This window comes from Petaurus breviceps, unplaced genomic scaffold, assembly GCF_028583685.1.
Source record: "Petaurus breviceps papuanus isolate PSGF00001 unplaced genomic scaffold, PetGlider_PUasm1.0 90778, whole genome shotgun sequence".
In the NCBI taxonomy this organism is placed as follows: domain Eukaryota; kingdom Metazoa; phylum Chordata; class Mammalia; order Diprotodontia; family Petauridae; genus Petaurus; species Petaurus breviceps.
In genome coordinates, this window is record NW_027187343.1 from 3,156,242 (window position 1) to 3,171,144 (window position 14,903).

Here is a 14,903-nt window from a genome sequence, read left to right on the forward strand (position 1 = left end):
CAATTGGGATTAAGTTACTTGTCTAAGCTCCCACAGCTAGTATCTGAGGCCTGAGTTGAACTCCAGTCCTCCTGACTCCAGGGCTGGTGCAATATCCCCTATGCCACCTAGCTGCCCCACCTTGTTCTATTATAAACAAATGGATCTTCATATTAAGCCTATTCCCCCCTCTAGAAATTAATATATTAGTCATTATATAATGTGTATATGTATATATGTATGTATATGCATGTATAAATTATATGTGTATATATTATATATGTGTGTATTATATATACATTATATGTGTATATGTGTACATATTAAATATTTGTATATGTTATTGTGTAATTATATATTATATGTGTATATGTATATATATATTTAATTTTCTTTTTTTTGCTTGCAAATATATGTTTTGTTTCCCCCAATAGGATGTAAACTCCTTGAAGTCTGGTTGTTGTTTTTTTTTTCATCTGGCACATAGTAGGAAATTGAGAAATGCTTGTTGAACTGAATTGAATTGAATTTATACCCATTATCTCATTTGAGCCCCACAGCCACACTGTGAGGTAGGTTCTACTATTATGATTCCCTCTTCTCTCCCATTTTGCAAATGAGAAAACCGAGGCTCAGAAAAGCTGAGTAATTTGACTCAAGGAATACAGATAATAAATGTCAGGGGCAGGATTCCAACCCATTGTAAACTCTTCGTTGACCCTCTTGTGCAGTATCTGTGAGTTCTTGTCTGCTGTATAGACAGTAATTAGGGAAATGGTTGCTTTCACCTCTTGTCACTTCCAGTTGTTTGTCTTGGAGTTGTCTAGTATGTCAGAGGTTATTTTCTTTATGATAATGGTGTTCATAATCAATGAGATCTTTACTTCATTACTTGACTTTAGGGCTCTCTGTTTTCCACTAAATGGCTAGTATAGATCTCTGGCTGTGTCCTTTGCCATTCTTTTTATGAACTAGTAAAAAACATAAATTACAGAACATTTTTAGGAAACTGTAATTTCATTATTCTTAAGTGCCTGTGTTGTCACAGAAGGGAAATGCAGAATCTTTTTTAAAGATTAGTTAGGGATTAATTTTCATTGTATTTTTGTGTACAAATCTATATATATTGATTTTTTGCATATAATTGAGTGAAGGCACTGAATGGTGCTATTTTATTTATTTATTTATTTATGTTAAAGCAAATGGGGTTAAGTAACTTGCTCAAGGTTACATGGCCAGGTGTTTCTGGGTGGGTGCTAAGTGTTTGAGCCCGGATTCGATCCCCAGGTCATCCCGACTCTGGGGCTGGTGCTCTTACTTGCTGTGCTACCTGGCCACCCCCAGTAGTGGCTATTTTAAATAGAAAACAACCTTAGCCTTTCAGTTTGACATATATTTATTCAAAGCCCACTAATGGTAAGATACTCTGCTAGGCATTGGGCTATTTATCTAATCTATTGATAAAAATGATGAACATGAGAGCATCAACAAGAATACATTATCCTTTGTTTAGGGTGAAGTTGATCCCACCAATGACATTTAAAAAAATTTTTTTCCCTCGATGAACAAGCATTTATTTCTTCTCCCTCACATATTCTTTTTAAAACAAAACCAAACCACATCTTTATAACAAATATGCAAGTCAAGCAAAACAAATTCCACAGTGTCCATGTTCAATAATATGTGTCTCATTCTGCATCTTGAGGGCATCACCTTTTGGTCAGGAGATGGATAGCATATTTCATCATCATTCCTCTGGAATCAATTTTGGTCATTGATCAGATATCTTGAATCTTTCAAAAATTTGTCTTCATTCAATGTTGTTATTATCATATAATTATCCTGCCAGTCTTATATACTGCACTTTGTATCAGTTCATATAAATCTTCCTAGGTTTCTCTGAACCCATTGTATATAAATGTGTATATGTGTGTATGTATATATATATACACTTATGTATATATATATACACATTTATGTGTATATATGCATATGTATATACATGTGTGTAACATTTCATATTTTCCTATGACAAAATAGCATTCCATTATATTAATATAATTTACAGTATCTTAATATACTCATTTATTCAACCATTCTCTAATTTATGTGCATCCTCAGTTTTCACTTCCTTCTCACTATAAAGTCAGATATTTGCAAAATGCTTTATAAACCTTAAAGTACTATTTAAATGTTAGCTACTATTATTATTTTATTATAAAAAGAGCTTCTATATTTTTGTAAAAATGAGTCATTTTGCAGTTTCTTTGATCTCTTTGAAGAATAGGGCATTTCTGAGTCAGATATCGCTGTTCAACCCTATTTGAATCCATTTCTCTATTCTGTCCATAAGGACATAATGACTTTCTCAAACACTTTGGTGAATACTAAGTATACTGTAGCATCCACCAGGTTTACTAGGGGCAGTGTAACATATTAGTATAATGGCCAGAGAGCTGGTCTCAGAGTGAAGAAGACCTGGGAGCAAGTGTAGCCTCTGACAGATAGCAACTCCATGACCCTAAGCATTCTCATCACTATGCATTGTAGAGTAGGTATTGACCTGTTTTGGAGAGGGCATATTCTCACTGGGAATTTTCTATACAGAGGAAATTACTATTTCCTCCCAACCTCCCTTCTGTCAGTAATCCAGCTGGAAAAACTGAAGTGACTTTTGATGCAGAATTTATTCTTAGTGAACCTTATAGAAACACAGAGTTTTCACATTGGAAAAAATCTTAGAAATCATTGAGTTGAGCTTTTCTCGTTCAGCTGGCCAAGATGCCAAAAGGGAAGAAGGCCAAGGGGAAGAAGGTGGCTCCGGCCCCTGCTATAGTAAAGAAGCAGGAGGCCAAGAAAGTGATCAATCCTTTGTTTGAGAAGCATCCCAAAAACTTTGGCATTGGTCAGGACATCCAGCCCAAAAGGGACCTTACTCGATTTGTCAAATGGCCTTGGTACATTAGACTGCAGCATCAAAGGTCTATCCTTTATAAGCGTTTGAAGGTTCCACCAGCAATTAACCAGTTCACCCAAGCTTTGGATCGTCAGACAGCTACTCAACTGTTTAAACTGGCTCACAAGTATAGACCAGAGACAAAGCAAGATAAGAAGCAAAGGCTGCTGGCTTGGGCTGAACAAAAGGCTGCAGGCAAAGGAGATGTCCCCACTAAGAGACCACCTGTTCTCAGAGCAGGTATTAACATTGTTACTACCCTGGTAGAAAACAAGAAAGCACAGTTGGTAGTGATTGCACATGACGTGGACCCCATTGAGCTAGTGGTCTTCCTACCTGCCTTGTGCCAGAAAATGGGGGTTCCTTACTGTATTATCAAAGGTAAAGCAAGACTCGGACACTTCGTTCACAGAAAGACCTGCACTAGCATTGCCTTCACACAGGTTAACCCTGAAGATAAGGTAACCCTGGCTAAGCTGGTGGAAGCCATCAAAACCAATTATAACGACAGATATGATGAGATCCGTCATCACTGGGGTGGCAATGTTCTGGGTCCAAAATCAGTGGCTCATATTGCCAAGCTGGAAAAGGCAAAAGCTAAGGAACTTGCAACCAAATTAGGTTAAATGTGTATTTGATTTTCCCTATGTAAAAATAAAAATTTAAACAAAATGAAAAAAAAAAGAAATCATTGAGTTGAACCCCTTATTTTTTTTAAAGAGAAGGAAACTGAAGCCGGAGAACCAACTTGATTTTTTTTTCAGTATCACACAATTATATAGCCAGATCTCAAACCTAGGTTTACTGGGTTTTTTACTCCAAGCCCTTTCCATTATACTACATTGCCACTGTAGGTGACTAATCAGTGATCAATACTTTCTAGAATTTACCAGAATTGATACCTGGTAACAGGATATTGACACTAAAGAATGGAATCAAAATCTGTGATTTTCTTCATTAAAAAAAAATCACGCTTCATGATGTCACAATCATTATTGACAATGTTTCTTCAGCCTTCTTTTTCAGTACTCTGGGATAAAGTTTATCTGGACTTAGAGACTTGAGCTCATTCAAATCAATGTGGTGGAGTGGAAACAACCCTGGGCTTGGGGTTAGAAAATCTGATTTTGTGTCCTAGATAAGACACTAGCTAGCTGTTAACCGCTCTAAGCTTCATTGCCCTCATCTTTAAAATAGTCCTGGTACTACAGACTTCACAGGGTTGTTGTCACTTGATTAAGTAGCATTTAAGCTCCTTCTATGCAGTGACTGTGGAAATAAGAACAGTCCCTGCTCTTGAGAAACTCACAGTCTAATGGAGACAGCATGCAACAACTACAAGATATATATGGGATAAATTAGTAAGATTTTCCCTATATCAACTTCCTACAGAATGTGGGACTTTAGCTGAAACTTGAAGGAAACCAGGAAAGCCAGAAGGAAAAGATAAGGAAGAACATTTCAGGCATGGGAGACAACCAGTGAGGTGGAGCGTTGGCAGTCAAGGAACAAGGAGGTCAGTATCATTGGATTGCAGAGTAAATGGAAGAATTAAGTATAAGAAGACTGGAAAGTTAGGGAGGGGCCAGGTATTTAAGATCTTTACAAACTAAACAGAGGATTTTATATTTGGTCCTGGTGGTAGTAGGGAGCTATGGGAGAGACAGTGTCACACCTGTGTTTCAGGAAGACCACTTTGGCAGCTGAGTGGAAAGTGAGTTGAAGTGGACAGATGTGGGACAGAGAGACCAGCCAAGAGACATTGCTCTGATGCAGGTAGCAAGTGATGAGGGGTGGCGACAATGGCAGAGGAATGATGAGGATTCAGAGGAGAGATGTTATGAAGGTAGAAACAACAGCTCCCACACTACTAACTGGATATGGGTGAGAGGGAGAGAGTGAGGAGTCCAGGACGTGGCCTTGTTTTTATATTATCTTCATTTATCTTGGGCTACAATTCCTTCTTTGTTGGTTATTTTTATTTTGCCATCTTTTTTTCCCCCTGTATTGGGAGATCATTCTCTTGAACAGAAGTACCACAGGAATGGAGGGGCTTGGCTTTCTTTGTGTCATCTGTTAACTTTTCACCATCTGCTCAATGTAATGGTTCTCTTAGTAGAAACCATATGATCTCTTAGTGGGAATAATCATAGTCCTAGAATATCAGAGTTAAAAGTTTCCCTTTGCAAATAGGGAAACTGGACAAAATACAATAGGGAAAGGAAACAGAGAAAGTTCAGAAATGAAAGAAGAGGAACTGAAGTGAGGAGATGAATGCATGGGACTCCCAAAGGGGAGACAGCATAACCTGCAGTAGGTTACCAGTATTTCCACCTCAGCTACAAGTTCCTCAGTCCCAAAATATTAGTTCCTTTTATCAGTTCCTCCACTTTATGAAAGATGAAATTATCATTAAGGTAAATCAAGAAATTAGTGACCACTCTGCTTTTAGCAAAGACCAAGTCCCAACAGATGTGCAGATAATTGAAGTCACTCATCCTTATTATGTCACATGTCTGTTCCAGGCTTGAAATTCTGTTCTGTTCAATTCCATTCAATTCACCAAACTTTTATCAAGTGCCTGCTATGGTCCTGGGGCAAAAGACAAAAAAACAAACAAACAAAATGAAAACAAGTATTGCCCTCAAGGAGTTTACATTCTACTGGTAACAAATAGCTGGTAGTACATCACTTTCCAAAGTGCTTTATATATATGTTATCTCTTGTGACAAGCCCAAGAGCCCTGAGAGGAAGATGCTGTAGCTGTCATCTCCATTTACAGAAAGGAAACTGAGGCTCAAGGAATCTGAGGAGCTCCTATGCTCAGAGGCAGTACATACCAGAAAATTTCCATTCCAATTAATAGTAATGATTATAATAATTTACATCTCTAAGACTTTTAAGTTACAAAGTACTATATTTAAACCTGGAATTTGTCAGGGTTATCACCATATTCCCTCTTACCACAGTACTCATCTCTTTCTTCTTTCTGTCTAGGTGGTCTGTAGTATACTTTGAGAACAGTATTATTTGTCTTTATCTTTCTTCAAAAGCTCTTCACCGTACATCCCCCACTATGTTTCTTGTTTTTTTTTTTTATCACATCTTCTTAATTTTACCCTTTGACCTATCTTGTTGGATGACTTTTGCTGTCAGAATAAAATTGGATAGTTGGTCAGTGAACTAGCATTTATTTAGTATCTATTGTATGCCAGGCATTGTGCTAATCATTGGAATGGGAATAAATATGTTTTACACTAAGTTGAAAAAGAAAAGTCACAAGCACAAGATGGGAGAATCTTGTCTAGATAGAGATCTGGAGATTTCAGTACTCTAAAATTAATATGAGTAAATAGTATCAAATGGAAATTTAATAAGATATTCTTAAGAGACTGGCCTAATAAGTATATTAAGCTGAGGGCCACATTGACTAGAGAGAGAAATATGACTTTGGAGTCAGTTAGACCTGGATTCAAGGCTCATTTCTGATGTATGCCAATGGCATGATTATTGGTAAGTCACTTAATCCTTCATTACCCCCCTTAACTCTCCAAGGTTGTAGGCTACAGAAAGGTTTGCAAATCTGCATAGGTAGAAGATTTTCTTTTCCACAAAGAGAATTCCCTACACCATGGAAATCACAGGTGAAAGCAAAACAACTAATCTTTATTGAACACCTATTCTGTGGGAGACACTACAGATGCCTAGATGGAACAAAGCACTGATTTGTCATAAAAAGGCTAGAACCATTTGAAACATAATAACTGATGTATGACTGCTGTTTCTAATCCATAGAGTATTTCCTTATTGTGATTAGGATGAGATTAAAACTCCCCATTGGCAACAACAATAAAAATTGGATTTAAAAAAGCCAAATATGGCATAGTGGTTTACATTGCTATAGCTCCCTGATGTGTTATGACAGACAATTTTATAAACTCCATTTGTAATATATCGTAATCTTCTTGTAGTGATTTTTACAGAGTGGGGGGAAAGGTAAAGACTAAAAGAGAAAATACATTTTCTTTAAGCTGCAGTTCATTTTTGCATTGGTTAAATTTTTTCCCATACCAATTAATAGGAATAACTTTAATAATTTATATCACTATAACTTGTAAGTTTCCCCAGTTGTTCAGTTGTTTCAGATGTGTCTGATTCTTTACAACCTCATTGGAGGTTTTCTTGGCAAAGATACTGGAGTGGTTTGCCATTTCCTTCTGCAGCTCATTTCATAGATGAGGAAACTGAGGCAGACAGGGTTTAGTGACTTGCCCAGGGTCACACAGGTAGTCTGTGACTGAGATCAGATTTGAACTCTTGAAGATGAATCTTCCTGGCTCTCTATCCACTATGGAACTTAGCTCCCCTAAGACTTTTAAGTTACAAAGTATTATATATAATCACCTCATTTGATATTCACAGAAACCAATAGTAAATGTATTATTATTCCCTTTTAATGGATGATGAAACTGAGGATCAGAGAAACGAAACTAATTATCTTGGGTCACACAGCCAGTGAGGTGGTTAAGACAGGATTGTAGCCCAGATTTTACAGCATTAAGTCATTCTCTTTATTTTTTTTTTCATACCTTACTACTCTCTAATGAAAAGAAAGAAAAAAGACTCATAGCATTTTATACTCTAAAAAGCCCAACGTGGAGATATGCCTGAGTTACTGCAATAGATGCAAAGCTGTGATAAAATAAAATATTTTAGTGGAGTCATATTTTAAATATTCCTCATCACATCATTGTTGAAAATAACCTAAGAGGTAATAATTTCATAAAGTGAATTATTGCCCCTGGATTTACATGCTATATATCTTTTTTTTTTTTTGCTTTTTGGAGGGCAATTGGGGTTAAGTGACTTGCCCACGGTCACACAGCTAGTTTTTTGTGTTAAGTGTCTGAGACCAGATTTGAACTCAGGTCCTCCTGACTCCAGGGCTGGTGCTCCATTCACTGCACCACCTAGCCATCCCCATGCTATATATATCTTTAGTACTTTTCTTTTGTAGATTTCAGTACAAGAGCTGAAAATGTCTTCACATGTTGGCTTACCTTGTATCTCATTGTTGGGCTTACCTGAGAATAATAGTTTTCTTCTTGTAACTTTTATGATAGCATGCCTTCTTTAGAATCATGGAAAGATAGATATATTTGTAAATTTCCATTTGAATAATTCCACAGTGAATAATTTTATCTCTTTGTGTATATAGGTATAGATAGACATTTATGTACATCAAAGACTCTAACAAGAATTTGGAGTACTCTTAAATTCTGTTTCAACATTATTAGTAATCTAGTCTAGTCAGTATCCTGAGGTAAGAGACTTAAGTTGTTGGAGTAGGAGGAATAACATTAGATCAGAAGTAGTAAGACCTGGCTTGCCCTCCTGGCTCTGACACTTACTAGATGCATGACCTTTAGCACATCTCTGAACCAATCTTCTCCCTAGTTTTCCCAATCTGCAAAATGTGACTCATAAGATTCACACTGCCCACCTCACAGGATCCATTAGGATTAAGTAGCATGATGTATGTAAAGCACTTCACATTATGTAAGCTATCTTAATGTAAAGGACAGTGCCTTGCAAAACAGAGGTTGCCTTCTCAATGTTTGTTGAATTTAATTAATGTAGACTGCATCAGTTCATCACTATAATAACCCTCTGGGGAAACATAGCAACAGAGAGAATCACCATGGTGATGGTTTCATATGCCTAGTGTCTTTGGAGAACCAAATATACAAGAAATGATTCTGTGCTTTCTTCCTGCCCTCTGGACTCACCCTGAACTTGGTGCAAGTCGAATAGAAGGTTAAATCTTTGTGCCTCCATCTCCTCACTCACATAAAATAGGATTGGTATTCATAACAGCCAGTTTATTAGAGGGTACATCATGGTATTCATAACAGCCAGTTTATTAGAGGGTCTATGATGCTTACTTGTTTAGGTTCCATCAGATCCTCTGAGCTCATCCCTAAAAAGGTACTCTAGAAATAATACCTATTGTGGTGTTATGACTATTCATAAGTCAAGAATTGTGTCAGTGAGGGTTTCACATCTTAACTACAATTTGCCATTAATGCAACATATCTCCATGTTCATCTCTTCTTAGAGAAGAAAGGAGAAAACATGTCCCTAATTTCCTTAAGCTTGATGAAGAAATCACTCATCTTGTAAGAACAGGTGAAATCTCTCTGCATGGCACCATCTTTTATGTAAGCTTACAGCAAGCCCCTTAGTGCATTTTTGCTTTATATGCATGAAGAATTTTATCCAGGTTTGATTAAATTGCAAAGGAATAGATTCAGAGTGTCTGCATTTCCTTTGGTCTGGTTTGATCAGTCAACTTGCAGAAGAGGATTGGAGTTGCAAAGAATGACTAGATGTCAAAAGGTCATTTCCCTAAAGATACTTTTGCTAAATGAGAAAATTCAAGACAGCTCTATTTAGGAAATAGAGAACAACTATTCTCTTCAACTTTTTTTCCACTTTTCATTTTTTTTTTTAAGCAATAGGGGTTAAGTAACTTACTCAAGGTTACACGGCCAGTTATTTCTGGGTGTGGTGCTGAGTATCTGAACCTGGGATTGGATCTCCAGGTCTTCCCGACACTGGAGCCGGTGATCTTACTTACTGAGCCACCTGGCCACCCCTATGCAATTGGGGTTAAGTAACTTGCTCAAGGTTACATGGCCAGGTGTTTCTGGGTGGGTGCTAAGTGTCTGAGCCTGGGATTCGATCTTCAGGTCATCCCGACACTGGGGCCGGTGCTCTTACTCACTGTGCTACCTGGCCGTCCCTGCACTTTTCATTTTTGAATTGGAATACATGAGAATTTATTTCCTCCTTCTTAGAGGTCAAAGGAAACTAGAGTATTTATTGAGCTCTTACTATATACCAGGCAGTATGTGGGATATCAATACAAGTAAAAAAGAAAGATAGTCCCTGCCCGCAAAGAGATAATGGGGGAAAGATAATACATTAGAAGGAGCTGAAAAGGGGAGGAGAGTCCCTACACCATGCAAAGGGCAAGAAGTAGTTTGGGGGGTCATGGACTGAATTGGGTTTGAAGTGACCTTGGTTGTCATGGGTGCGTCCTCCAATGGAGGTTCCAGGGACAGACTCACCGATTGGAGGAGGAGACCATACAGGTGGAGGATTTGCCAGCTGGGATAGAGAAGGCTGGGGATTAACAGATTGAATTAGGTTTGGACTGGAAAGGACCTCTCATTTTTGGTTGATGTGTTGGCTAATTTTGATAGACTACCTTTTTTATTCTCTTCTCTTTGAAGAAATTTATCTTCGTTACATGACTTTTTGCATGTGACATAGGCAAATGACTTTTTGGTTAGGGTACTGGGATGGGGAGTAATAGGCTATCTTTGGGAATAAAGGTGACATGGGGGGCAGAGCCAAGATGGCAGAGTAAAAGCAAGAACTTGCTTGAGTTCCTGCTCCAACCACCACCAATACCTGTAAAAAAAAATGACTCTAAACAAATTTTAGAACTACAGAACCCATAAAGTGACAGAGAGAAACAAATCTCCCACTGAAGGCAGACTGGCAGGATAACAGGAAGAGTCTGTCACACCACCCAGGGTGAACCCAACCAGTGGTACAGACCGGCCAGAGCACACTCCAGGATAGGGAATCACCAGCAGCTGTGGAGGTTTCCAGACTTCTCAATCCATAAACACCGAAGAGAAAGTAAAAGGTCAGTGGGGAACTCTGTTGGAACAGGGTGACTGAAGAGCACAGTCCAGCCCCTGCTCCCTGGGTGAGAGGTGGCAGTAGTGAGATGGCTGCAGCAGCTGCTGTGTGGCTGCCTGCAGAGAACCTGGCCTGCAGAAAGTAGGGAAACCAAGTGATCATTCAGAGGGTAATCGCTCTTGCTTTGACTTATTGGATGTAGGTCACAGTCTTGGGTGGTGGTCTTAGGGTAAGGAACACCAGTGTGCCAGAGCTTATGGTGGCTATAGAGAGGGCACCCTCCTCATAGCTCTGACAGCAGCTCTGACAACATTTGTGAAAACCCCAGCATTTTGGGACACAGTTCTCTCCACTCTGGAAACAGAGTTCTCCTGTGGCAAAGAGCTCAAAAGTCAAGTAATTGTCTGGCAAAATGAGCAAACAGAGGAAGCACAGACAGACCACAGGATCTTTTTTGGGGACAAAAAGCATCAAAACATGGAACTAGAGAAAGAAAGCGAAGTCAAAACTGCATCAAAAGCTTCCAAAAAAAAATATGAATTGGTCACAGGCCATGGAGGAGCTCAAGAAGGATTTTGAAAATCAAGTAAGAGAAGTGGAGGAAAAATTGGGAAGAGAAATGAGAATGATGCAAGAAAATAATGAAAAGAGAGTCAACAGCCTGACTGAAGAAAATAACACCTTAAAAAATAGACTAACTCAAATGGCAAAAGAGGCCCAAAAAGCCAATGAGGAGAAGAATGCCTTAAAAAGCTGAATTGTCCAGGTGGAAAAGGAATTTCAAAAATTCACTGAAAGAGAATAATTCCTTCAAAATTAGATTGAAGCAAATGGAAGCTAATGACTTTATGAGAAGTCAAGATACTATAAAACAGATCCTAAAAAATTAAAACATAGAAGGCAATGTGAAATATCTCATTGGAAAAAACACTGACCTGGAAAATAGATCCAGGAGAGATAATTTAAAAATTATTGGACTACCTGAAAGCCATGATCAAAAAAAGAGCCTAGAAAGCATCCTTCAAGAAATTCTCAAGGAAAATTGCCCTGATAGTCTAGAAACAGAGGGCAAAATAGAAATCAAAAGAATTCATCAATCACTTCTTGAAAAAGATCCCAAAAAACAAAAGTCCTAGAAATATTATAGCCAGGTTCTGGAGTTTCCAGGTCAAGGAGAAAATACTGCAAGCAGTCAGGAAGAAACAATTTGAATATTGTGGAAACACAATCAGGATAACACAAAATCTAGGAGCTTTTACAGTAAGGGATTGAAGGGCTTGGAATATGATATTCCAGAAGTCCAAGGAGCTAGTATTAAAACCAAGAATCACCTACCTAGCTAAACTGAGTATAATGTTTCATGGGAAAATATGGTCATTCAATGAAATAGAGAACTTTCAAGCATTCTTCATGAAAAAAACCAGAGCTGAACAGAAAATTTGACATGCAAAAACAAGAAGCAAGAGAAGCATGAGAAGGTAAACAGGAAAAAGAAATCATAAGGAACTTGTTAAAGTTGAACTTTTTTTTTTTAAAGCAATTGGGATTAAATAACTTGCTCAAGGTTACACGGCCAGGTGTTTCTGGGTGGGTGATAAGTGTCTGAGCCCAGGATTTGATCTCCAGGTCATCCCAATACTGGAGCCGGTGCTCTTACTCACTGTGCTAACTGGCCGCCCCTAAAGTTTAACTATTTAAATTCCTACATGAAAAACGATAATTGTAACTCATGAGACTTTTCTCAGTATGAGGATAGTTGAAGGGAGTATATATGTACATATATATACATATGCATACATACATATATGTATGTATAGGAGAGTGTATGTGTTTATAAATATATGTGAGTGTGTGTATATGTGTGTACATGTATACAGACAGAGGGCACAGGATGAATTGAATATGAAGGGATGATATCTAAAAAATTAAATTAAGAGGTGAGAAAGGAATATATTGGAAGAAGGAGAAAGGGAGAGATAGAATAGGGCAAATTATCTCATATAAAAGAGGCAAGAGAAAACTGTTACAATGGAGGGGAAGAGCCAGGAAGGTGAAAGGGAATGGGTCAACCTTACTCTCATTAAATTTGGCTTAAGGAAGGAATAACATACACACTCAATTGAATATCATACCCTACAGGAAAGTAGGGTGGAAAGGGAGGGCATATTGGGGAAAAGGGTAGTTAGAAGCAAACACTTTTGAAAATAGACAGGGTCAACTAAAAAATATAGTAAGTGGGGGAAGGGATAGAATGGAGGGAAATATAATTAATCTTTCACAGTATAACTACTATGGAAACGTTTTGAGTAACTGTATATGTAAAACCTATATTGAATTGCTTGTCTTCTCAGTGGGGCGAGGGGGGAGGAAGGAAGAAGGGAAAGAATCTAGAAATCAAAGTTTTAAAAAGAATTATGCAAAAATATTTTTTGCATACAATTGGGAAGTAGGATATACAGGCACTGGGGTATAGAAAACCATCTTGCCCTACTGCAACGTTGGGGGGGAGGGGAATGGGGGAAGATATAAGAGAGAAAAGATTGGGGGAAGGGGTATTCAGTAGGCTCACTATCTTGGGGTGGTGGGTAGGGGAAAGATGGGGAGAAAATTTGTCACTCAAAATCTTGTGGAAATGGGGTGGCTAGGTGGCACAATGAATAGAGCACTGGCCCTGGAGTCAGTAAGACCTGAATTCAAATCCAGCCTCAGTCACATAACACAAAAACCAGCTGTGTCACCTTTGGCAAGTCTTTTAAATCAATTGTCGTACCTTTCCCCTTCCAAAAAGCAAAAAAAAAAAATTTTATGGAAATGAATATTGAAAGTAAAAAATAAATAAGTAAAAATGTGTCCCCCCCCCAAAAAAGGAATAAAGGTGATATAAAAACAAAATATATCAATTAAAATTGAAATAAAATGATAAGGTCAGTATAGATTATTTCTAATATTCCCCCTTCAAAATTCAATGATATTGAATGCTAAGTCATATGTTATAAGCTATTAAATATTTGAGAGGAGGAAGGGATCCAGGTATCCTAGAATAGTTGGGAATAACTATGGGGATAATACTGGATTTGACCAGTGCATTGATGGGCAGACAGGGTTTGGATTAGGGGAGAAGAAAAGAGGTGGTTTTCAACATGCCTTTGGGACTTGCTGCTTCCATATCTTTTGCTCACTTGCCTTTGTGAAGGATTTAAATTTGGCAGAGCTTGAAGATTTCTTTAGTTGTTACTACTGTTAAAAAGTAAATGATTTATTAGTAGTCAGTGGGTGGAGTGCAGAGTCCAGAATCAGGAAGGCCCGTTTTCCTGAGTTCAAATCTTGCCTCAGTGTGATCTTAGGCAAATCACTCTCCTCAGTTTCCTCATCTATAAAATGAGTTGGAGAAGAAGATGACAAACCACTTCAGTATCTTTGCCAAGAAAATCCCAAATTGGGTCACAAAGAGTTGGACATGACTGAAAATTACTGAACAACAACAATCTACAGTGTAATTAATTAGGGGTTGGGGGCAAAGAAAATAAAGCAAATATCTCCTATTTAAGGAGACAAAAGGGGAATGGTGTCATTACCTCTTCTACAGAGTTTGATTGGGGGCAGGTATAGGGTGAAGGAAAGGGAATAAGCCTTTGTACAGTGCCTACTATAGTGCTTCAGAAATAGAATTTTCAAACCATGTGGTGAGGAATGTTTTTCTCCATCTGTTAAAGTTAGAGCCGGCTCTACCAGAACATAGCCTTCTCCCCCGAATATAATTTCTTGAACATTATACCGTTTCCTTAATTTCCTCAGAGGGCTTTCAAATGGTGTCACAATTGGTCTAGTTTTTTCTCAGGGCAATAGGATAAGAATACCCATTTCTCACAGGGCATTCATTCACTCCCAGGACTGACTTTTATTTGTACAAAAGTTAGTGATGCCATTAAACATGACATAGAGTAGGAAAGAGTAGAATCAGAGAAGTATAGAGAGCTTTATAGCACATTGAGTCTGGAGGTTCTCAAACTTTTTGAGCTTTGAACCCATTTGCACTCTTAAAAAATATTGAGGACTCCAAGGATTTTTGTTTAGGTAGATTATACTTATTGATATTTGACATCTTATAAGTTAAAATGGATAAAGTTTTTAAAATATTTATTTGATCTAATAAAAATAACAAAATAAATCCATTACTTTTTAACATAGCATATTTTTATGGAAAATAGCAGCTTTAAAAAAAAAGAAATTAAGTGATTTTTTTTAAAGTGAC

The 14,903-nt window shown here is 37.8% G+C and overlaps 2 protein-coding genes across 6 annotated transcripts in view; both read left to right on the plus strand.

The window, feature by feature from the left end:
* Nucleotides 1–14,903, plus strand: part of SMYD3 (SET and MYND domain containing 3) — a 1,085,127-nt gene that overhangs the window by 569,714 nt on the left and 500,510 nt on the right. The window lies entirely within an intron of this gene.
* LOC138146991 (large ribosomal subunit protein eL8-like) lies at nucleotides 1,203–3,623 on the plus strand. Of its 2 annotated transcripts, XM_069069144.1 has the most exons (2): nucleotides 1,203–3,396; nucleotides 3,538–3,623. In XM_069069144.1, exons 1-2 carry the CDS (start codon nucleotides 2,761–2,763, stop codon nucleotides 3,559–3,561), a joined length of 660 nt encoding a protein of 219 aa, XP_068925245.1. In that variant the 5' UTR covers nucleotides 1,203–2,760; the 3' UTR covers nucleotides 3,562–3,623. The 2 variants fall into 2 exon arrangements, with proteins under 2 accessions (XP_068925245.1, XP_068925244.1); XM_069069143.1 differs by having other exon boundaries at nucleotides 1,204–3,623.

Coding starts and splice junctions, on each gene's coding strand:
- LOC138146991 (XM_069069143.1), top strand. CDS start 2,761: ATGCCAAAAGGGAAGAAGGCCAAGGGGAAGAAGGTGGCTCCGGCCCCT.